The following is a 26,123-nucleotide window of genomic DNA, read 5'->3' as shown; positions in this document are numbered from 1 at the left end:
ACTCACCCAAGGTTGAAAAGGATGTGCAGGGCCCAAGGCTGTAATGCAATGTGTTCATATCCTGGTGCACCCAGGACTGTGTGTGGTGCAGGAGAAACAAGGTTGGAATGTATAGAGCCAGAAGCTACTCTGTGGAATATTCTTCCATACATTATGGTTCTCATGCTAAAGAACCTTATGGAGGTTTTCATATTTGACAACAATTTTTAAATTTAGAATAATGTTGATGTTGAAATGTGTTGTCAGTTCTTCCATAAGATTACGATGTTATTAGATTATGATAATTACATGAAGTTCATGACAAACTTTCACCAACATCTCCTTTATAAATTGGGGTTTGGTTGAAATAGAGTTCACATGACTATCATTTGGCACTTGCTAATATGATTCTCTGTGATTTTTATTTCATATGTTTGTCCCAACGGATCCTAGAACATCCGTTATCAACTTTATTTTGTGTCGAACTGTAGAGTTTAGGGTCAGGAAAAGCATGTGAAATGGTCTCCTGTTTGCCAGTCCTATTTCTGGATGCCAGGGGGCTGCAATGAGCAATAGGCAACGCCCCCTCCCTCCCTCCCTCCCTCAACTCAGTCTCACTGGAGAGACAAAGCTTAGCTTTCCTAAATTGGCTTAAATGCAACATATTGTATTTCAACCATTTATTAACTCATATCTATTATACTACATTCAGTTCACTTTTAAGACTTCAATTCTTATTTGAAGCAGGTTATGTGTTAATCTTTTTATAAAAACATGTTAATCTTTTCCTTTGAGATGACTCATCACATTTCTATAATAAATTAGATAAAAGATTCTCCAAACCCAAGGACCTTCTACATATTTGGTCATTTACCATGATCACAGACAAAAACACCAGTTTTACTTTAATTACAATTTAAAACCTCCAGAGCTCTAAAGCCTCATTTAATGTTGATTCGAACTGTACTGAACAAGGAAGCCAATCTCCCAAGGGTTGAAGTGCATCAGATTGAACACTTGGGGAGATGCATCATCCCTTCTGGGCCACCAGGGTGATGCAGTAACTCACAGTGAAACTGACATGGCAAACCAGAACAACGGTATGTTTATGGCTTTGAGCTGTGGATTTCTTTGCTGACTTTCAGCAAGTTCACTGTCAGGAACTCTGATGTTTTGCCTGGCAGCTAACCATATTGTTCTCTCTTGGGTGGTCCCAAACTCTGTTATTACTAGTGGAGGAGGGGCATTCAGATTCTAATTATAAACTGACACCTTGAATGAAACACATGAAAAACTAGTGTAATGACGATCTCTGAATTTGTAGCCACAATAATTTGCCTTAAAGTCACATTATGTAGATGTTGAAGTGAAAAACAAAAAATCTTAAAAGGTAATTAAAGAGAGAAAAATGCAATCTTTCGCAAGGGATACTTTGCTTTTATTTCTCCATATTTAAAAAATTGAGAATGAGACTGAACATTACTTTGAAAATTTCTATCGTATCCCTCAATAATGTTACATACTCAATTACGACTAAAAACTGTGCCCCAAAACAAACCCCACTGGAGTCACTGAATTTAGGGGTACATGTTTCAACTTAAAAAGTTACTTGAGCAGTGATTTTTTAACTCTTTTGTGCCATAATAATAGAATTGAGGCACTTGGATAAGTTATGTTCATTTTTGTGTGTGTGCTAGTGCAGTATAATTAGCAGGATAACTTCCTGTTAGAAAAATATGATAAATGGAAGACACACACCCACAGTTGAAAGGCATGTGTTGGAGTTTCTGAGTTTAAAGGACCATATGCCAAACAATGGTTTTGAGCTGCTCTGGAAAAGGCAACATTAGACATGTCCCCTAACAATCTATATAAACTGGCTAAATATTTCAATATTTACTTCAATATTTCATTTGGCATTATTAGCATTCATATAAAGGTTAATTTGATTTTGTGCTAGATGAATGTAAAGTGAAATAAATATTTAACCATCCTGAAATCAGTGAGTTTTGCCCCAATGTAGAATTCCACCCAATGATCAGGGTCTTGATTTTGTTTTTTAGCTCCGGATTTCCATGTGTATTGCTTCATTTTCACCATCCTTTCTAACTGTGATACTGCCTTCAGTCACAAAAATAAGAGGGAAAAAATTCCCTTAGGGAAAATGCATGGCTCAGAATCTATGTATAAAGACAGCCTGAAGACCCTATGCTTTGATGACATTCTTCCCATGAATTATTTGCCTTTATATAGTTACAGCTGTTTATATTTAGAATCTTACAGATTTAGATCTTAAAACGTAAAATCATTTTCCCGTATTCTATGAAAGTCTTCTTTGCTCCTTTAATTAAAAGCCAGGTCCATTATCCTTGTTCATGTGACTGTCACTAATAAGTTATTAGGAATCTAATCAGCCATGGTTCTCCAGGATACTTTATTAAGTTGAAGTTACCTGGGCAGCATTCAAATTTTGGAGAGGATAATAATGACTATTTCATTCCCAAGAGAACGAAGTAGGTGAAATAAGCTGGAACATTAGCAGATACTACTGCTATTTGCCCACAATTCTTTCATACCCAGAAGCTTTTTATGACAGATGGAAGATCCTGTGATCACCTGGTCTTATGCACTCTGCAGCATCATCTGAACTTCTGTCCTACAGAGCCTAAGGCAAACTAGTTTCAACAGTCTTTGAACTAAAGACACATTTTCTCCCCGTTGGAAAAAATGTAAATGATTCTGCTCAGTTTCCAAATATTTTTACTTCTTCCTTGTGCTTTTCTCATAATCCCATTTAATCAGACAGTAAAAACAAAAAACAAGCAGTTGTAGGAAATATCTGAGTTAGAGATTCTCCATTAACATTTTTTAAAATTTAATCTAAATGTTAAACTTCTTGAAATGTGCTACCAAGTTACTATGATTTAAAGTGTCTGATGAGTTAGTTCTTAGAAACATTGTTTAAAAGACACTGTGTAGTAATGGGTATAGTAAGTATGATGCAATCCCAGATCCTCATATTTACTGATTTTTAAATATAAGTGCCAGCATTCAAAGAAATAAGAAAGTTGTTAGAAGAAATAAGATGCAGAAATTATCTAATTCCTTAAAGGTGTATTGTGCGATATTTTTAGTGTCTTCAACCTTCCCATTTTTGCAAAGCCTTCCCAAAGGAAGAAGATGTGGTCGAGATTAAAATTATTGCTTTCCTAAAATCTTTGTCTAGTCTTTTATGATGACCCCGTTTCACCTCCAGACTGAGATATAAGCTTCCAAGCCGTTCAAACCAAACTCATCAATTACAAGAGACTAATGTATGTGCGGCAGGTCCACGTGCTAATATACCTACTCTAGTACCTTTCACACTTATTAATTTCATATTTCTTACTATCCTTCAAACCTCTCCTCTCTGGCTGCACTGCTAATATCATCTCTTGCCTAGATTGGTGCAACCTCGCTCAGACTCTTCTTGTCTTGCCTCTTCCCACTATTCATCAAGGGCGATCTTTTAAAAATGCAGATGAAAATGCAAGCATTTCAATGGCTTTCCATTTCGTAACTTGAAATACAAAGTCTTCACAATATGGTCTCTGATCTTCCTTACTTCTACTCCATGCTTCAACTATACTGTTCACGGTTCTCTGAAGTCACCTCCTCTCACAGTTCTCATATGCTGCTCTCTTCCTGATATGATCTCAGATGCCCTGGTTTGGGTCACATATCATGCCTCTGGTCATGCTATATTATACTTGTCTGAAAGGTGTAGGGATGAAGAATACGGGCATTAGAGGCAAACTTCCTAAGCTGGATCTTAAATTTGCTAATAAACTCTGTGACTCTGGGCAAGTAACTTAAGCTACTGAAACTCTGTTTCCTCATCTGTAAATTGAGTTTAATGATAGTACGCACCTCAGAGTGTTGTTTTCAGGATTACAGGAAATAATTCATATCTAGTACTTAGCACAGGACATAGCATGTAGTACATTCTCAACAAATGTTAGCAATTTTCATTAACATTACTATACCACCACCAACAGGCCAGACTAGTGTCTGTATTGATTGTAACCTTCCTAGACCCTAGCATACTTCCCAGGATTAAGTAAGCATTCAATATACAGTTATCGAAAAGAAATGACATGAATTCCTAATTCATGCCAACAGTATTATACGTAACTCCTAAAAGATAAAATTCATTTCTTTATACTCTACATTTGCCATCTATTTGTTCAAGAAGTGTTCACTTATTAAATAAATTTGGTAAAGTAATAAATGAATTGTAGAGACAATAAATTTTAGTAAAGAAACAATCACAGATTCCCCTACAACTTCTAAATGGTATATAGCTTTTCTTTCATGAATAATGACTTGCATTTCCCTTTCTCAGGATTTAATCACTGTTCGTACCATGGCTTCTGATGAACAACTCTGGATGAGTTTTGTTAATGCTTGGAAATTATGTATTATAATATATTGATTCATTATTCTTACATTAATTCTATTAATTAACACTTATTCGCTCATCAAAATGGCCTATGTATCATTTACCTATTTTCCAGGTTCAGAAGAATACATTTGGAACCCTTGCAGAATCAGTTCTTTAACACTGTCAAAATGACATGTTATATATGCTTCCCCTCTCCTGTAGTTTCAAAAACATGTGTTCATTTCTTTGAGTCACTTCATTAAAAAACCCAATCCTTTGGCTCTCTTTCTCCTATTGTCCACATTAAAGAAAACTGGTGCCACACAGTATGGCTGGCTGGCTTCCCAATGTGGTCCCCTTGTCAAGACCTCAGAATTGCTGGGAGAGCAAGGACCTCTTACTACCCTAGTTTGGGGTAGCACAGCCCCATAGCAGTGCTCCATAAATAACTCCTCTGTCCTTCAATGAATGAATGCACAAACAAATGCCAGCACCTGATTCTTTCCAAGTCCTAAATATTTGTTGTTATTCTAACACATACTCTTGGTTTTTGACACGAGGGAAGAAGACTTTCTATCCTTGAATTCAAGGGGATCCCGTTCTGCTGTTCTTGAACAACTTTCTACAAGCTATCAATGGAGGATTCTAAAAATAAGCTCTAACAGGGTCCAGTGCTTTGTGTATTCTACTTCTTATAGGTCAGAGGAGTGAATTCATATTTTTCATACTCTTCTTACATCCTATTGTGACTCGTCACTGTGATTTCTCCAGCTTTACTGAGGTATAATTGACATATAACATTGTGTTGGTTAAAGTTGTGTATGTTGACTTGATACACTTACATGGTGCAAGACGATTATCACTATAGTTAGCTAACACCTCCATCACATAATTACCACTTCTTTTTTGTGGTTGAGAACATTTAAGATCTACTCTCTTAGCAACCACTGTGATTTTGTTTTACATACAAGGTTTCCCTATTTTAGTAGGTATGATCTAGTCATTTTAAACAGATGCATTTCATATTTCTACCTCTGCAATGAGAAGATGAATTCACCATCAGAAACACAGATGAAGATAGAAACAACCGAGTGTACACTATTGCCAGGTCCTGCAGTAGATGTTTTCACATATATTACGCACTTAATCCTCTATGCCACCTTTTGCAAAAAGAAATTATTATTCCCATTCCACCAATAAATCTCTGAGAGACCATGACGGAATCACGGTCACACAGTTAAGTAACAGGATTCAAAACCAGTTTTCTAATTCAAAATCCAGGGCTCTTTCCATTATACCAAAATCGCATCACATAGATCACTGCTTTTAGAGAATCCCAACTCCCCACATCCATAATTCAACAGTCCCAATCTTGGTCTCAGCACTGCATGCTAAATGCATTGTTTTGGTAGAGACTAATGCAGCCAAACCAAACCACTTCACTACGAATGTAGACCTCATCGTACTGAAATGTGTTCATGATTAAAAAGAAACTAGATTTGAAACCTGCTGAACAATTATATCGATTGTAAAGCAATCACGTAGTAAAAATAAACTGAAGGAAGACTGCGTTCCTTCTCTACTACAGATGTGCATTTTTCTATATAAAATGCACTGTGCTGGGAAAGGCGTGTTCATTCTTGCAGTGATCTCATTTATTCTGGTTTCTAATTACTTCTAACTACTGAGCACGGGGCACCACTGTGAAAAGTATATTGACAACTAGAAGGAAGCACCCGATTGAAGAAACTAATTGTTTACTGTTGCAGGGTTTTATTTTCCCTGCTTCCTTTTATTACCTCACACCGAGGAAGAACTATACATCTGAGGGCTAAGGCAGTACGTTAAATAGGAATCAATGCCAAAGTGGCTGCTATGGCTCAACACAGGCGGAGTGTCTGCACAATTAATATGGAAAGGACCTCTGCTGATCTATTGATCCTGCCCAACTTGGTCACCCTGAGCAATGCGTTTATGATAAATGAAAAGCTTGAGAAAATTGCCACCACTCAGCAGGGATTTCAAAAACCCAATACCTCTGTCCTTGTTCCCCTATAACAGAGAAGGCACTTTTCTCAATGAAACACGGAAATATTCTTACTCTTGTGAAAAAAGGGCCAACAGTTATTTGTTTTCAAAAATACAGAATTCACTTATAGACACATATGCATGGATAATAAAATATTAAATATTTACATTCTCCCTTTAGGAGAATTTGAATGGCTGTCTAACAATAGGTGCAATTCAAAAGCCAGTGATCATTCAGGCAAGTTTCCAGTACATTTTATAGACATAACTTCTGGGTGTCTATTGATAATTTCAACATTGTTATTTGACTCCTGTCAAAGAGACAGTACTGATGAAATCTTCCCATGACTGTATTAACTCCTATGTCTCATAGTCTGGAGCTGAAAGACAAGGGGTTAATGAGTATTTGAAAAAAAAAGCAAAGAGATGGCAAGCAGAGACGGGCACCATGGAAAGCAACTGAACAGAATGGAAAAGCGATGGGCAACAGCTGGAGAGAGATCCTGGCAGCAGAAGCAGAGCCAAATTGAATATGCGGTTCACTCCATATATCTTAAGGCAAAAAATCAATCACATCTAAGGGGTACATTTTCAGCACTACACAGGGAATTAACCATGAAATTCCCATTAAAGATAATAGGACTTTCTACTGCAACTTTCAACACATTCTCGGAAAGTTCTCAGTGTCTAGCTTTAAACCTAGGCTTCAAAAACATTCCACATCCCTCATTCCCTTCTCTTCAGGCACATTGGGGTGTGTTTTTCTTTGACACGTTTCATTGCTGAGGTGAGCACAGAGGTAATTGCAGACCTTTGGGGATGGGTAATTGAGCACTTAGGGGCTAGAGGAGGTATTTGCTTGGCTGAAAATGTGTATGAATATGAAACATCTGTGTGTAAGGTAGGACTTTACCACTGTCACCAGGTTTGAATCTGCTTCTCTGCATTTTAAATTCTTCAGCCTGGACTCTTTCACCAATTGATTTTATTTCTGTTTCATGTTTTTGGAATTTAACTGAATAGGTCGGGTACCTATAGAAGTTCCTCAACACTCCCTCTCTAGTTCCTCTTTTCTCTTGGCTGTCTGACTTTTGTCCTTACTCCTTGTAGGTTCTTTGATGACACCAATACTTAAGGGGTGTCCAGTATGCGATTTTCATCTGTTTCCCCCATCCTTTGATATTGTACCGTAATTGTTTTCTCTTTGACCTGTTTATCCAAGATACTAAATAGATTTGTTTGAATATTTTTCATTCCTTTCTCGTGGATCCTACAGTGTTTTATTCTGAGGTGCCACGGGTGCACAGAGGACAGGGCAGTGGAGAACCAGGGAATATCAATACTCTCTCTACACTCCCTGGTGATCTTTTCTCACCTTCCACAATTGGCAGCCAATTATTCTTTGCTTACGCTTCTGTGCCTTTTCCTGGAATACCTCTTCCCTGCTCCTAACACCTGGTTTGTTCCCAGAAAATTCCTAGCAGTGTTTTTCCATTACCCCTTGAGATTACATATATATGTTATTATTTATTGTTATTATACCCATTTGTACTCATATATACTTCTAGTCCTTGCTGACTATGAATCCATCAAAGTACATCCCCATATAGGTACACTGTGAGCACCTAAAACTGAACATGTAACAGATTAATTCAACATCCCTCTCCCCAGTCCCCTCAAAGACAAATGCATATTTCCCCCCGGGGCATCCTCCCTCCCCCAATCTTTCCCAGCTGGAATCATCAGAAACTCTCCCTCTCCCCTGTTCTCTATTCCTCACCAGCTCATCTAGTTCTGTTTACTGCCTTTTCATACCTTTCCCATCTGTCTTTTCCCTTCTAACCTCTGTGCCAATACCTTAGTTTTGGATCTCATCATGTCACTGTACTCCTGTAAAATCCTAGCTGTCTCCCTGCCTCCATCCTTGTCCCATCATAGACCATGGTACTGATCTTTATTTTTTAAATATTTTTTAAAACATCTAATCATGTTATTCTTTTGCTGAAAACCTTTCATTGGCTTCCTAGGGCCTCTAGGAGGGAGTCCCAAACCCTTAACCCAGCAGGCAGGGCCGTCCATGCTCCAATTCCTGTCTTTCTTGCTCCTTTCTTCTCCCAACACTGCTTCCTTCTCATTTCACCGCCCAGAAATAGCCAGCTCTTTATTGTGACCTCCAGCCCCGGCGTATGCTATTTCACACCTCGATATTGTATTTTCATACTATTCCTTTACACGGAACGTCCTTCTCCATTTCCGTCACCTGGTAAACACTATTCATGCTTTAAAACCTATAACAGGTGTTACATTCCATCCTTCCTGCTTAACAGGATTGAAATCTCACTCCTCAGTATTCCTCCCGAGGGTGTTAGATGACCTACTGCCAATTTAAAATTAACATCTTAGAGGCAGAAATTGCTGCTTCCTCCCTTCAACTTCCTCCACACCACCTGCTCTCCTGCTCCAGGTCATAGAGAAAAAGAGGCAGTTCGGAAAGTGCTGGCAAACGAACCATTTATATTGGTGAGATAGCCATACTTCTTCCCTCCCTCTGGAGGACAGAAAATTTGGCTTATGTCATTTATTAGAGCACTTATAAACCCACTAGCATTGAAGCCCTCAGGAAGAGATCTTAGAGAATGACTGGAATTTTACTTTGCTTTAAATATAATTTTGCAGGTTTAGGAAAAACAACCACTTCAGTTTCTTTAAAAGAAAATTTGAAGAATCATGCCCTATTTAACACTTTTGAAAGTCGATTCTGTCAATACATTTATCACTTTTAAATAGCTACATTTAAAAAATGTAAATACTTAAATTTTACTAATATAATAGTAAAATTGAGTTTCGCAAAAACAGATGAAATATCACTCCAAATTATGTATTTAGATTATTTTATCAAGATATGTTTAATGTGCCTAGAATTTTCCAATCTTAATGATAGGAGGTAATAATGTGTAAGCTCTGGCTTTATATGTACTTAAATTAAAGCATGTCTGGCCCATGATTACTGGCTGGCAGAGCTAGAAACCATTGCAATAAGAAGTGACTCTCATTATTACTGTTTTATTCTTCTTTCATAGTAAGCTATGAAAACAACGAACATTTTAAAATAGAATAATTTCATCACTAATTTATCAAGATTCATATCAATTGCAAAGAAAAATCTAAGCAAGAAAACAAATATATATGTAAATCTGGCCATCTACCTCTTCAGAGTAAAGAACTTTTATAAAAGATAATGAAACAAGGTAAAAGAATGAAACTTATTTCATATTTGAAATATTTGATTTCTTCCCATAATTTTAAGAGAATAAACTTATTTATCTGTTTGTTTAAATTAGCATAAATCGTGGAGTTTTATTTGCCTACTTTACAACTCAGTATAATTTGAAAATCTAGGTTTACTTTTCTTTCTTCCCCCCAGCTTTACTGAGGTATAATTGACAATTAAACATGGTATAAATTTAAAGTATACAACCTGTTGATGTGACATACATATACATTGTGAAATATTCATCACAATCAAGCTAATTAACATATCCATCACCTCACATAGTTACCATTGTCTTTTTCTTTTCTTTTTTGGTGGTGAAAACACTTAAGATCTACCCTCCTAGCAAATGTCAAGTATATAATACAGTATTATTAAGTATAGTTGCATTGTTGTTATGTCACATCTCTGGAATTATTCACCTTGCATAACTGAAACTTTGTACCCTTTGACCAACTGTCTCCCTGTTTTCCCCTACTCCCAGCCCCTGGTAACCACAATTCTATTCTCTGCTTCTATGAGTTTGGCAGAGCCATTAAGATTTATACTTATAGCATGAGTAGGATATATTCTGTCTTTCTCCCAGAGCCCCATTATTACAGCATCTTATTTTTTTCTCTTCTAAAGATTAGTACACAATTTTATATTTTCATTTTTGAGTTTTTTTTGGTTTTCATTCATTAATGATTTTATTAGATATCAAAGAAATGAGAATGGTTGCATTGATCATAATCAAATTATAACTGTTAAAGAAAAATAATCAAAACTGCAGCCATATCTAATAACAATTTTAAACGTCACCTCTGTCATTCATTTATATAAAGGAAGTGTTTTAGACTATAATGTGTTTCAGATTCCTGACTATACGAGCATAATTTTAGGACTTCTTATTGCGAATGTACAGTATCCTGGCATCATGAGTTAGCAGTTTCTTTTGTTCTATTTAGCCATCTTTCTGGAGATTTAAAATTCAAGATTTCCACTAACCTTGCTGCTAATCTTCCAAGTCATTTTTGGACAGAAAAATAAATGGATACATTTCGAACCTACATTTGCTTATTGCAGTAATTTATTTTTGCCCTCCCATACCTAGAGTCTAACCTACATATGGAAATCCCCAGAGTAAATCCACTCCTCTTACTTGATGTGTTTTTGGCTGCACAGTGGAGAAAGATGCAGCTTCATCACCTGCCCTGTTAGGACTCTGATTACCTAAGCCAGGTTACCTTGAGTGCTCTACTTTTATAAGATTCTTCATTTCCTTAATCTGGGCCTATTTGTCAATTTGTCCTTTGATGCCATGATGATGACAGAATAAAATATTGCTAAGAAAGAGTCCTTAAATGTCAAACAAAAGTGGTTTTTAAAATTGTTAATTGATAGTTGCCTAAAAAAATATGTTTTTTTTTTTAAATTGCTTATATGAACCAAGAATCACTACACTATTTATCTTCATTTGAAATGAAAACTGTTTCGTTAACCAAATTGGTAATACATATTTCCCTTTAGCTGTTTTTATATTTTAACTCCTGGATTTCACTTTTCTAACACACGCTTATAATCATACTTTGGGTCCTATACTATGGTCACATGATAGGTTTTGTAAGTTTCTGCTGGAAGAGGGATGATTCTGAGAATTCAACCACCCTCTGCAATACTGTCCAATGTGAAAAAATGTCTCAATTTCTAAATAACCAACTAAGAAATGCATTTTGGAAATATACCCTTTTAAGTTAGAAACTTCACATATATACATATATATATATATATATATATAGTTTATTAGTTCCCCAAATTTTATATATGTTAAAATGAGTTTCCACAATGTATAAAAGGAAAAGCAGTCTAACGCTGGAATACATAGATGGCAGCCAGCTTGATGGTCATCATCATTATGCTTTTCAATAATGAGAACAGGCTGACCTTGCCCCAGACTGTTTCCTCCTCACACCTGTGTGGGGTTCAAAACAACGTGATTATGATGCTGCTGTTACAGGCGCCGGTGAACCCCTGACACGGTGAGCCCCTCCTGACGTTGCTGTTCACATCCCTCACTGGTGACTGAACACCAAGTATGTTAGCTAATGCAGGGCCTTGTTTCCTGGAAGAGATTCATCCTCACAACAAAACATAAAGATAAAAGGGAATTTATGTGTACAGCTCTCCAAGGTTTTGGTATAAGACATCACAGGTGAGTCAGACATGAGGCCTGTGTTCAAATCACCCCGCCTTCCTGCAGGACCATCCCGGGACTCCGACACGGCTGAAAGTCCATTATTAACAGATACAAAGAGTACGTGTACAAAAAGTCCCTGGAACAGGTCCTTAAAGGGAAACACTGGGATTCCAGATTCCTTGCCCTCACTAGAAATTTCCTTGACATAACCTTTCAGGTAGCCTCTGGAAATTTCCACCTACTGTTTCCACTGGTGAAGGAAGCAGAAGCAAATGTAGTGCGAGGAATATGGCATCTCTGTTTTTGGATGCGATAAGACTCATGCTTAGGGTTTACAACATTTGCAGTGTGCTAATTCATAACAGTTAAAGGAAAACAGTTGGCTATTAGGCAGGGATGGGAATAAAGAAGCAAAACAAGATGAAATACCGCAGTGAATGGAAGGATGCTGCAGGAGGAAATAAAAGGGAAATTTAGAACCCGGGTAGCATGCTTGCGGATCTGTAGCAAATAACTGCACGGAACAAAAGAGAACGTTAAAAGCCACAGCGCTGATTCAATACTTTACAAACGTTCAAACGGGCAAAAAAGAATTTTGCCTATAAAGCAGATATATGGACAATATAAAGCATGACTCTTTGTAGGAAAGAAAATTCAAAAGATATTCAAATGTTTGTATCTGTTAATCAAAGACGTATAAATTAAAGCACTGCCGAAATATAATATCGCTGTACACCTGGTAGGGAAGCACAATAGATAAATGGGTTCTAACAGCCTCTGAAGACAAGGTAAAGATGGCAAACAACTATCTAACCTTCTGTTGGGTTTTTACAAGGACAATCCTTTTGGGAACTTAAATAATAATATATTAACCAAAGAGGTTTAAGCTCTTTGACACACTAATTGTATCTGGAGGATATTTTTGTTTACTTTTAGCTTAGTGGAAAATAAAATTGAAATTTGAACAGCTACATAAAGATGTCTCTCTGCATTAAGGGCAGTAGAGAAAGAAGATAAACCACTAAATTAATAGTTTAGTAAACTGTGGTGTATCAAGTGGCTAGAATATTATGTAGCAAATAAAAGTGATCACGGGAAAGTCTGTGTGGACGTTTTAGATAGATGATAGGTAGGGAGATAGGTAAATAGATACTATGAGCATAAAGCAGATTATTAAACTATACTAATAAAACTATGATCAGATGTATGTTGTTTGATAGAAGGTGCAAGAGATGATTCAAAATGAAAATGAAAGAAGGCAGGTCAGGATAGGAAATTTTGGAAAATTTCCATTTATTAAACTACGTTTTAATATCATGTACACTGTTTAAAAGGCAAAAATCCTGATCTTAAAAAAAGACAATCTTCTTTCACTATTCAATAGCAATGGAGATATTTAATGTAAGTAAATGACTGAGGAAAGTGTGTGCAGGAAAGTTCATCAGCAGAATTGTAATGCACATAAAGGACTGCCCCAGGAAAGAGAATTTAATAAACAAAGCTGGGCTAAACACTATGAAAAGATTTTAATAATTCATCCTGAATTCTATTCCTCCTAATCTTGCATTCACTGTTGTATGCCACCCTGCCATCTAATTCAGGTTGGCATTAAAACGTCTAAACATTAATGCTAATTAAATCTGCCTTTTCATTCTGAAAAATCACATTCTTCTCTTTAATGTCAAACATAGGCCATATAACTCTATACTTTAAAAAATGTTAGATTCCCTTTTTTGGTGAATAAAATCAGAAAAGGCAGGAAGCTGATTATCTAATGTGGATACCATATTGTTAACCATTTCTCATCTTAATTTTAAAAGCGAATGGTAAAATAGTCTGTGTAGTATTTATTCTGATTCATATTATGAACTTCTCCCCTTTGCCAGAACCTGAGGGTAAACCTCCACGTTCAATGTTTAGTGTAAGTAAGTGTGGATCTACTTGGGTTCCTTTCTAGCTGTCTGAATTATAATTACTAAAGAATTGTTTTAGGAACGGTCTTATGTGAGATTTCTGATTCCAATATAAATTAGCACACACTTTATCACCATGAAAAATCTAAGCATAGCCTTCCCTGAAAGACTAAGGATAATGTTAAACTCCTATTTTATTCTGCATAATAGAAAAATAAAACCGTACTATTTTCAAATAGTTTTAACCTTAATTTCGGCATCTGTCATGGGGAATTTGTGCCTACACCTCAGTAAATGTCTCTGAAATGAACTAACTAAAGCCATATTTATTTTGAACTGTAGAAATGGAAAAAGTCAAAATACTTTGAAATTTCAATGTTATTTGTGATTCCAACACACCAATCAATGAATACAGCAATTATAAAATGGTTGTGGAACATCGATCTGTTTCTCCTACTCATCAGTAGTTAAATTCTAAAATTGTTCATGGGACACCTCAGAGAATAATTTGGACAATTTGGTCACGGTTCTAGGATTAAATGGCAATTAAAAAAAAAATTTTTTTTTTTTGGTCTCACCGTGTGGCTTTCGAGACCTTAGTTCCCCGACCAGGGATCGAACCCGGGCTCCCTGCACTGGAAGCACAGAGTACTAACCACTGGACTGCCAGGGAATTCCATTAAATGGCAAATTTAACTGCATTAACTTCCAGTAAATTCATGTGGAGATAAGAGCGTATGCTTGTAGTTTGAAGCCTGGAGTGTCCCTTGGTTGTCACGGTCCTCAGATAACTATGATCTTGCACCAGAGTAGGATAAGAACATTAATCAAGGGAATGACACTTTGCCGAGGCCACAGTGGCCGCTGTGCTGGTCCTTGAGCACATCATGCTGGCCCCCACTCGGGCTCCCACATTTGTACTCTGCTCCCTAGACGGAATGCTCTTTCTCTGAGATATCTGCATAACTCACTCCTTCATTTCACACAGGTCTCGAACGAAATTTCCTCCATGGAAGGTGCCCGCCCTTCATCCCATCTTGTCCCTTTTTACCTCTCTGACTTCCGTTCTTTTCTGTATTTATTCCACCTACCACATTACTCATTTATTTGTTTACTTGATCATCTGTTTTGCCCCAACATGATTTACATTATATGAGAGAAGGGAGGTTTTTTTTTTCAGTGCGTTATCCCAGCAACTAGAACAGTGCTGGCACATAAACAGTGCTCAACGCATATTAACTGAGTGAATGAATAATAAATGAATGAATGAATGAATGAATGGGAACAGAATGAATGAATATGACTGATCAGAGGGAGAGAGCATTTCTCTACTAGTAAAAAAAATGATGAAATAATATTTTACTCATTTAGTTGCAGATGATATTTCAATGAAGCTCTTAGTAAGCTTGCAATAGAGCACAAAGAACACAGCAATTAAAATAAAGCAGAAAACTCTGTATATTGTGTCACCCACAAAAATTTAATTCTCCTTTTAGAGAAATAAAGTCTTGTCACACTTCATAAGCAAGGACATGCTGTGTAGGACTTGTAAACTAGAATTCAGGCACATCAAGTCAAACGGAATGTCACAGATGAGAACCTGCTGATTTGAACTTTCTCCCTCTTTTTACCTCTTTAAAACCCTGACCCATCAAAACCCAGTTCAAATGCTACCTTCTCCATGGCAAGTTCTAACCATCTCAAAGATCTATGTTCCTTCTGAATCTTATTTTTTAGCTGTAACTTTCCTAGATCATTTATTTTTCTTCGTAGTCTAGGTAATCTGTTATTTTTGTTACTTTTTTATGTTTTTGTTATCTTATTTTGTCATATGATTACTTAGTATTATTTTTGTTGTTTGTCGTTCATGCTTTATGTCTCTAACATGAGTACCACCCATTTATGACATTACCCAGCCAAAAGCACCAACTGCAGTCCTTTGCCTGGGTTAATTAGCAAGTAAATTTGAATAAACAATAACCACCATCCACTCAAAATCTCACTGGCCTCTTACTAAGAAGAGACTATGAGTGGTGACAGCAGATTCTCTGCCTACAATGAGGACTAAATGCTGCCCTCTTGTTTCCACCTACATGGTTTCATTTCGCTGTGAAAAATGGAGAGGTGATAGAAGAGGAACAAGTGATTCTGAAGACGGACCTGACTCGGGGTTCTCCCCTCACATTTGCATCTGATGTAGCTGTAGGAATTTATGCACCTACCACAGCTTTCCCAGACACAGCACTGCTGCTTAAGATAGACCAGCTGAAGAGGACCTATCTACGACTTCTCCTTACGTTTTCAGGAAGAGCATATTGTGTGGGCTCCTGCACTACGATTTTTCCAGGAGTAGGAAGACAGTAGTAACTCCAAGGCAGCGTCTAGCTCACCACAGTTGGGTAACAGGGATCCAAACCACTGAAGAAAAAGTTTTGTTTTGCTAGTCACCAGCCCCTACCAAGTTAAGTTCCTAGAGTGAATAAAACAGATGCAAAATTTTGTACCTAAAATATAAATCTTAATATAAATACAAGGGTGATAAGATTCTAGGCCACAGCGATATAAACGTGGGACTGCATTCATTTGTATGAATAAACAGTCACTGAAAATAGAAGAACCAAAGCCAGAAATTACTGTGCAAGAATTATCTGATTTCTAAAGTCTTATTCCAAATATATCTGAGCCCTTTGAATGTTTCCAGCTATAATTTCATGGAGCTAAATGTAATAAACAAGAACCTCCGAATGTAATAAGGTAGAGCAAAGATGCAGGCAAAGATGCAGGCAAGGCGGGAAGTCACGTACCGATGCACGCCGCTGTTGCACATGATGACGTGGCAGGCCCCCAGCCTACTGCACAGCTCCGAGGACACCGACAGCAGCCCGACGCCGGAGGCGCTGCAAGCCGTGTTCGCACAGGCAGCTGTGCGCTTGGATCTGATAAACGAGGCTACCAGTCGATACAGTTCATCCAAAACGTTGAGAGGCCTCATGAGCTGCAGAAACAAACGATGCCCGTAAGGTTCAACATGTTTAGTAGAAAGAAATCCTTTTAGATGGGATATAATTCACAGTCGTTATAACTTACAGTGAATAGTCTAAAATATTTTATTATGGAGATAACAGAATCAGAGACCACGGATGTTTATGAATTACACAGTGCTCAAGAACAACACCAGCAAAATTAAATAAGGGAGGTAAATGGCAAAGCATCAGCCAATGCAATCTTCTATTTTTACCTTATCTACATAAGCAGCTTTGGATGTGGAGTTTGGTGGTGAATTTGACTTGTCCAAGTAGAATGCCCTGTAAGAATACAAAGAATAAATGATCATTTATTGTTAGTAAAATTAAAAAGCATGAAGACATGCAAGTTTCACTGACTTCCTTTTAAAGACAAATGAATAGACAAAGTGTTGAGCGCTAGGATGAGTAGGACTGCAAAAAAGTCTTCCACTCAGAAAAAAATGATTAAACCTACCATCAGCTCCATTACTTATTGCATGGCTTTAGAGAGATTACTTAATTTGTGTGTGTCTCAATTTCCTCTTTTGCAATTTGGGGATCACATTAGTTTCTACTTCACAAGGTGACCAAGAAGATGAAGTCAGCGCAAATAAAATGCTTAGGATGGTACACAGTACAGAATAAGTGCTCACTGGTATTTACAGTCATTAATATTATTATAAAAGTTTAAAAAAGATATTTTCTTATGACTACTGAAAAACATCCAGTTTTTACTTACTGTGCAAATGTCAGATTATGAAAATAATACTCAAAACACAAATTTTAAACAGACTGCTTAGTTGGATTCTTTCAGCCACTAAGCTATGCTCAGATTGGAAGTAAAACCCTCTTTGAAGATACACTGGCTCCTTTTTGGTCACCAGGATGCAATACGACAACAACTATTTTAATACACTAGGTGGAATCCTAGTGGCCTGCAATAATTAAATGTGATTTCCAAAGAATTATTGCTGAGTTCGTTTAGCTATTAGCTCAATACTAAACAGAAATTTTAAGAGAATGACCCATGAAGACAGGACATTTAAGTTATATTTAAGCGAGTATGTTTTTAATGAAGTGAAATTATTTTAAAGCTGTCGACACTTAACATTGATATACCAAAATAATATTAGAATGATTGTCAGACTAGATATTGAAATAAAACTCATTAGACTTGTGTTTCAGAGTACCTTTTAGGACCTCAAACTATTGGTGGATCATTATCCAATGCATGACTAGCAATGGGCATAATCAGTAAATCAGTGAGGGAGAACTTCATGCCCAGCACTGGTATTTTGAGTCCCACTAGACACACACACACACACACACACACACACACACACACACACTGCTATTCCAATTACTAGAAGTAGCTAGCAGTAGTGCAGCTTGTTTTTTTGTCTTTTAAAGCTAAAGTAGCATGGATTAATCAAAATTCACACTTTAAATTAGGAAAGCTTTAACTTCTTCTAACTTCCAAAATGTAAATTATGCACATTCTCACCGAGAATGTCTGTTCACCTCTCAAACACAAATTCAAACTACAACAGAAATTTTACAACAGTTCAGCATCCAAAGCATTTTGAACTCCTAGGAGATTTCCATGTAGCATCTTGAAACAGAGGTGGTGCCTCAAACCTGGAATCCACAGAGATACCTTGATCAGATGTCCCTATGCCTTTCCTCAACTGTGCTTGGTAGAAAGATGCGGTGAAGAAGAGTCCACAGCAGGGATGAATTATTCCCTCAGCCCGGATCCCAGAGCTACCTACCGCTCCTGAGCATATAATGCGGACGGGAGCCTGGGGACTACAGCAAACCCAGGCAGTGCCCGGCTCAGGACAATTGGGTTACCATGACAGGAACCCCTGCAAAGTGGAACATCCATCACATGGATGGAACATGCCATGAAAATACAGTTCCACTCAGATGGCTGCATCAGCAGCTACTAAGAGTACTGGATTGAGAGGAAAATCAAAGGAATTTGATACATCTTAAAATGTTCTAGATTTTCCCCTGTCTCAGAAGGAGATAACAACAATCTAAGAGGATTGCTGTTAAGAGGAGAGGAAATGAGCTTGAATTGTGTGAAGTACAGAAACATGCAATGAGGTTGAAGCTATTGGAATAAATGAGCAACTTAGAGAAGCCAGAGGGGTTAGACTCTGTATGGCCTGATAGGCCCCGATAGAGTTGGGTTTTAACTAAAGGCTCTCATTACCAGAAGACAGGCTATTTTATCAATTTTACTGCTGTGCATAAAAATTCAGGGTCTCCTGAAAGTTCTGAGTGTCTTTTCACTTCAATTATACAGGTACGTATTTAGGCTGATGCTATGAAAACCCACGTACGCACCTCCATGCTTTAACAAATTAGAATTTTGCGCTTTTGCTTCCCCTTTTAAAGGAATGAAACCTTACAGATACAGGTGATCCCTTGTTATCACACTTGTCCACACCCATTGTTCCAGACTCTCCCCTCCCAGGGTTAACACCACCCAGAAGCTGGCATTTGTCACTTCCATGCTTTACAAGGTCACCCACACAGTTGGCCCAAGTGGAGGCACCAAGGAACAGGTGTGATCATTGTTCCATATCCTTGTTCATGTTGATGGCATTAGAATTTCAACCTTTGGTGTTGTAATTTTCCATTTGCACATATTTGTCATCCATCTGTATTTCTTCTTCTTTTATAGCCTTCTCATATTTCTTACTTTTGTGCAGTCACATTTGTTTTTTTTTTTGGCTGTGCCTCATGGCTTGTGGGATCTTAGTTCCCCGACTAGGGATTGAACCTGCGCCCTCAGCAGTGAAAGCTCGGAGTCCTAACCACTGGACCGCCAGGGAATTCCCAAGTCTCACCTTTTTTTTAAACATAGAAATTTGTTATTACTTTTTATAGCAAGAGTTAAATTTGATGACATTTAGAAGTTTCTATTCCTCTTTATTTTTTTTAAATCCACACTTTCTTTCTACACTTGCTTCCTCTAGAATATTCAGTTTTTCAAGTTCATTATTCAATTAATATTTTTGATCCATGACTGTCACTGGTATACTCTGGCATAAAATTCTAGAATCTAGATTGACAGTGAATTTTTCCCCGCAGTATTGCTCTTGGTGTCTGCTCTCAATTAAGTTGTCTTTGTTTGGGGGCTAGTCCATATTTTTTCTCTGATAGGTTAAGATTTTGTTTTTATCCTCAATGTTCTGAAGTTTTACCACAAAGTGTTTAGGTGATGATTTATTTTTATTTATCTAGATAGGTCCTTAGATTGTACTTTCAATTTAAGGAGTCTTGTCTTCAATTCTAAAATAATCTCAGGTATCATCTTTCCCCATAATCTCATCCATTTTCTCTCTCTCTCTCTCACTCACACACACACACACACACACTCATAAACACACGTACACTTTCTTTTAAGATCTTATTTTCCCATTACTGCAATTTTGGTGATTTCCTAAATAATATCTTCCAAATGAAAAAACCCTGTCTTTGCCAATCTAGAGTTTATCCTTTCTACTTGGAATTTTATTTCAATGACTATCTTTTTCATTTCCAAGATTTCTGCCTATTCTTATTTCATTTCTGCAACTAAAAGGTAAAACTCCCCACAAGAATGTAAACTCTCTATGTGGATATGGATTTGATTTACTTCTGCTCATTGCTGCATCTCTAGCACCTATAACAGTGTGTAGAACATAGTTTGATCTTAATAAATATTTGTAAATAAATAATTGACTATTTTTATCGCAGGATTTTCTACCTTCTTCATGAATGGCAATCCTTTGTTTATATTTTGAGCATCCAAAATATACTTTGCCATGGTGTCTCAATATTTTAATTTCTTCTGGGTCAAGTTCATTTCAGTGGTCATTTTCCTTGGCTCTTTTGTAGCTTCAGGCTTCCTCATGTGCTTTGGAGTTTTGTTTCGCAAGCTCATTTGAAGTGGGAGGATTTTTTTTTTTTAACGTCTTTATTGGAGTATGGAAGATGTTTTGTTTAGTTTTATTTAGTGCTTTGAAACAGCGCCATCCAATATCTCTCACCATCTTTTTCTTACAAGTGATTCTGTGCTCAATTTGTGCCCAGAATTACCCATCTGTAATCAGTTTCATATTGGTGATTTGAGTATTACATTGTCCCAACATCTGGATTATTACCAGTCACATCACTGAACCAGCGAGTGATTTGGTTCAGTTCTTAGTTTAACAGCCGTGTTGTCTTTCTCTTGCCATCTTAACGTCTACAAAAGTGATAGTCTCTGGAGTTTGCATCCTTGCTCAGAAGTAGAGGGGCCCTTCTCTACAACCTGGTTTCAGAGTGAGGCTCGTTCTGGATCTCCACCTAGTGTAGGATGACTTTAATTTCTCATTTCCCTGCACAAGTTGTACTGGCCCCGTGTCCACCTGCAGAGCTCAGGAGGCCAGAGGCCTCAGCACAGCTTACGAATCAGCACTTGAATTTCCGTTCCATTTGTGGGCCACTGAGATGATAAATTATGAGCTCAGCTGCGACTCTTGCATTTTCTGTTTTCATCTTTTGTCTAGCATTGCTATATGCTTGGAACAGAGAGGGTGCTTCGCAGCTGGAACCCACAGAGAGAATACCAATCAGATGTCCTCATGCCTTTCCTCAAGTGTGCTTGGTAGAGAAAGTAATGTGGTTAAAAAGAGTATGCAAGTCCATGGACAACTTATTTAGCCTCACGTGGCCTCAAGTCCCCCATTTTTACCATGGAGAGTAAAATTGTCTAATATATAGGTAGCATAATGTTGAAGATGAATCAATGCATATGAAGTGCTCAGTACTGTGGTAAGCAAATAGGACTCATGCAATAGACAATAATAATCACTATTCATGTGTGCACAGTAGGAGGGGACTCTTGGAACATTTTTATCCATAGCCAGGAGTAAAATAAGGCCCAAACCTCCTGCTTTCCCCTGAGGTCATCAAGAATATTTTACGATACATGTAAAAAATGAAAATTAAAGTAGATATTTGGAATCTACATAATTCCATGATCAGTGCACAGAGTTCAAGTCTAAAAAGAAAAGAACGTTTTTAGGTTAAAGAAAAGGAGGGTGTCAGTTAAATGGCTTAATCAGGTGCACTGGTTATAAAAACTGCAGTTCTTCTATACCTTGAATAGATTGGGAAGAAATATATTCTGCAAAAGCAGTCCATATCATCAGCACCACCTGAGGAAAACTTCACTCTAGAAACCTACCACTACAGCAGGCCACACTGAGCACTCTTCCTACTTTCTGAAAGAGATGTTCCTTTAAAAAAAAAGTTGTCACTGATCCAGCCAGTTAAAAGCAGGATCATGTTGATCTAATTCTGCTATAGTCGCTTAAACTGACTTGGAAGAAATCTTCAAATTTTCCTTGGGACAAAATCTTTAAAGAAAAAAAAACCATATTTGATGAAGTGAGCCAACAGAAAACTAAAATTAAAAAATTTTATAGATTTAAAATGTATAAATGCTCACATCAAGTTAAACCCTTATTCAGAAAGAATCTTGTCTTTTCTAAGCTGCTATAGAGCAAAACTAAAATAGAAAAAGCATCTAATGATATAACTGCACCCTTCAAAATACTTTTGGAAGATAAAAGCCTAACAAATTCAGAGCTAAATATATTGGCTGATCCAGACTTGTGTGAGTAGTTAATATTTGTTAATCCATGATTATAGAAAGCAACACATTATTATAAAATATATCTATGGGCTGATGACATCTAGAGAATAGAACCATGAAAAACGGCTTCTTTGTGACTCCTGTGAAATTTACACAGCCAAGAAATATTTTAATTCAATCAATTATTTGTTAAAATAAAAATTTGGACTTGAGCCTTCAACTAATTTTGGGTACTCCCCCCTCAGAAAAATGGTTGTTCAGCCATGTATTTTACCATCCCTAAGGTTTACAAGCATTCATAGAACTTCAGTATTTTTCAGAATATGACAAATAAATTCCCACAGGGAATAAATTTCTAATGCACTTCCCTTAATTACAAAAGTCCTGCAATACCCCTTAATCAAAATTTACAAGAGAGTTAATGGTAAAACTGGATTAATGCCAAAACTGACTGTGGTTTATTATGTTTCTGAGGTTAGTAAGAATGAAGTCATGGTTCTTTGTCTCAATACAGCAAATCTTATTAAGACCATTTTGAAAGCACTCCTGCTACTTTATGTAGGAGGAACAGTAAGTTTCCTTTCATGCAGGCATACATCAGGCTTTGTTGTCACAACTTGTAAATGAACCCTGCCATATAAAATGGATATATTATGATATTTTCCATTTAGTCCCTATAGAATAAAACACCAATGAAAGAGGTGATAATGTCATGTTACAATAAATAGTGGTATAGATATATCCAAATTAAATAGTAACTACAATGGAACAAATCTTGGGAAAACACCTCATACAATCTAGCAGCAAAGACAAATACACAGGTATCTAGAATGCAGGGCAGAAAGTGAAATGTACGTTAAAAGGTACAGAAAGTTATTGGGATATACCCACGTGAGGAAGAAGGAAGGCCACATACGAATATGGTACATGAGCTGGATTTTGATGGATGGATGGGACAGGTCAAAATGGGAAAACAGCATTTCAAGTGGAGGAAACACCATAAACAACAGAACAGAAAGAGCAATGGATGGAGGCAAGTTGGCCAAAGAGCAGATTCATATAAGGCAGGGAGAGAAAGTGCTGGGTAAGTGGGCTGGATCCATATTGTGAGGAAATTAAATACCAAACTAAGGAATCGTAATGAATTTGTTAAGCAGTAGAGAAGCCCTGCACAGTAAAAACTTTGCTACTGGTAGGAAAGTAAGAATAAATGGAAAGAAGTAAATGACCCATAAGATATGACAATTTAGGGAAATGAGAGCTGCAAGAGACCCTAGAAATGAAAAGACTAGTTCAGCATTCATAACAAGACCATGGTAATGGACATAGGGAATCGATGTTTGCCAGGAGAGAAAGAAAATGAGTTTGGAGAACATTGAGATTAGTTTACAGAGAGTTATGCAAGTTAATGTACTGATACTAACAAGAATTAGGAAAATGATTTCTCCAACAAGTAAAGAATTAGGGTCATAGCTCTATAGGGTCAGGCTGATGCTCCAGGAATGGTCAGGTTTTTACATAGAGACCACACAACAGCCTGATATAAAATTTAAACATATTAGTTTTGTCATAGGAGATACTCAGAGGTTAAATCAATGACAAAAGTGATTGGCATTTGGCAATCTCATTTGGCACTTCTTTTTGCTTTTTCTGGGCATGCTGGAGGATATCCAATTTCTAAGACAGGTGATTAAGGCATAAGAGCGAGCCACTGGTGTTTTATAAATAAGGAGGAACAACTATAGTATTCAGCTCAGGTCTCTGCTATATTCTTGTTTCTTCTCCAGATCATTGCTTATGAGATCATCTCTATATTTATAATAATTTATGGAAATTTCTCACTTGGCCAGACTCATATATATTTCTCCTAATATCATGTCCTACCCCTAAATATTCTAAACTGTATCAGGTAGCTTTGGGATTTTAGCATTTAATCTGCATTTCAAAAAGGAGCTATGACAATGGTCAATTATGGATATTAGTCATAGACATGATTATATATGCCATTATTACAGTGGTACAGCAGTCGACTATAGGTGTGACTGTTTCATTGAATATTACTGTTAAACTGCATTTGACTATCATAGCACTTAAGTTAGGAAAAAAAAAATTCCACAGAAAATCTCATTTTAAGATACACCGATCTTTTGTATAAAGGAGAATCACCAGACAGGTTCAACCTGTGCCTACATATGGGCAAAGAATACATGATGAGTAAGTAGGTAGGAGAATGTTGATTTGTCCCTTCATCCCACCCACCTTCTGTGCCCATAAACATTAGCCTGACTTCTCTGGAATAGGCTTTATTTAAAGTTACATGAAGAGAAACCCTGAATAATGAGATAAACTTGGATTTGCTTGGATAAATTTGTCTTTAGGCTTGTCAAAAACAGAGCACCTAGGGTTATAGGTGTTGTTACAAAACTGCCTGTTATCAATTAACAGCTCCATTTCTACTTGAGTGTCAAAGAAAAAAATTCCTGGAAGGTTAACAAGACAATATGTGTGACCACAGAGAGCAAGACTGTGAGAGAGCAAGCAAAAAAAAAATTCCTCTGAGATTTCTCTTAGGCCCCAAAAACAGAATTATGGTGTCAGAGATAGTGGAGACATACCCCACTCCTCCCTACTGCTGTTGCTAACCCAATTTCACTCTTCTCCTTTTTGACAACCTTCACCCAGTGAGCTGACTGGATTAAAATCCTCTTCTCTGCTTCCCAAACCCTCCTTTACTCCACGAGGAATTTTGCTGCTCTTTTCATGAGTCTTCTAGGGTGATATTCCTTTCCTGCACCTGCAACACGTACATACCACCACAGGCACGATCTACTGTTAAAATTCTGCATATAAACAGATTTCCCAATGGCAACACCATGCCCAGCCATTACAGAACACAATCTTCGTGAAAATGGACAGAAAAAGCAAATCCTTAAAAATAAGACATCCTTCCCAAGAATAAAGTTTAATTATATTTTTAAAAATCTCATTACACCCAGGAAAAACAGTAAAGTCAAGGAATATTTCTATTTTTAAACTAATTCTATTTAATTTAATAACAATTATGTCTCCAGAAAGTGTGGCATGCCCATATTAAAGGATGCTTTTTTAGGTTTAAACTCATAAAAGTCTTATAATGGCTCAACTGACAAGAAGTTGACAGGTCAGTGCCTTCTCCACGTCTTTCTGTGTATTCCTTACTTGACTCCAGTCGGCCTTCAAAATTACCTTTATAAAGCATAGATATGAGCATTTCATTAACTTGCTTAAAGACCTTCAAATTCTCGCAGCACCCAAAGTCTACACCTGGGGTATTCAAGGCCTCTCTTAACAATTCAGCAACAAACTTCCCGTCCCATCTCTCACCTCTTCAGCCTGCCATGTTCAAGTTCGAGTCCTCTAACATACCATCCACATGAAAATCTCTCCACCTTCTCTCGTGTTACTCTCTCTGCCTGGAATGGCCTCTCACCTCTTCTGCTTGGCAAAATTCCACTGATCCTGCAACACCCTGCTCAAAAATGACATCTTCTTGAGAACTTCCCCACTGAAACAAATTTATCTCACTATATGACACCAAGTTGCACTCATTCTGTCCACTCTGCTAAATTGCATACTCTCAGGGGGCAGAGACCCTTTTTTCTTTTAACATTTTTATTGGAGTAGAATTCCTTTACAATGTTGTGTTAGTTT

The 26,123-nt window shown here is 37.1% G+C and overlaps 1 protein-coding gene across 4 annotated transcripts in view; it reads right to left on the bottom strand.

Annotated features, from left to right (window-relative positions):
* The window catches only part of PREX2 (phosphatidylinositol-3,4,5-trisphosphate dependent Rac exchange factor 2), a 397,196-nt gene that overhangs the window by 28,449 nt on the left and 342,624 nt on the right, over nucleotides 1-26,123 (bottom strand). For all 4 annotated transcript variants that reach the window (XM_061172148.1, XM_061172146.1, XM_061172145.1 and 1 more), the window contains exons 36-37: nucleotides 17,029-17,095; nucleotides 16,595-16,785 (exon numbers count right to left, since the gene is read on the bottom strand). In XM_061172148.1, the coding sequence (XP_061028131.1) occupies nucleotides 16,595-16,785; nucleotides 17,029-17,095 (258 nt within the window). The remainder of the gene's footprint in view (nucleotides 1-16,594; nucleotides 16,786-17,028; nucleotides 17,096-26,123) is intronic.

This window comes from Eubalaena glacialis, chromosome 17 (genome assembly GCF_028564815.1).
Source record: "Eubalaena glacialis isolate mEubGla1 chromosome 17, mEubGla1.1.hap2.+ XY, whole genome shotgun sequence".
Lineage (NCBI taxonomy): Eukaryota > Metazoa > Chordata > Mammalia > Artiodactyla > Balaenidae > Eubalaena > Eubalaena glacialis.
This window is presented reverse-complemented; position numbering and strand designations above follow the sequence as displayed.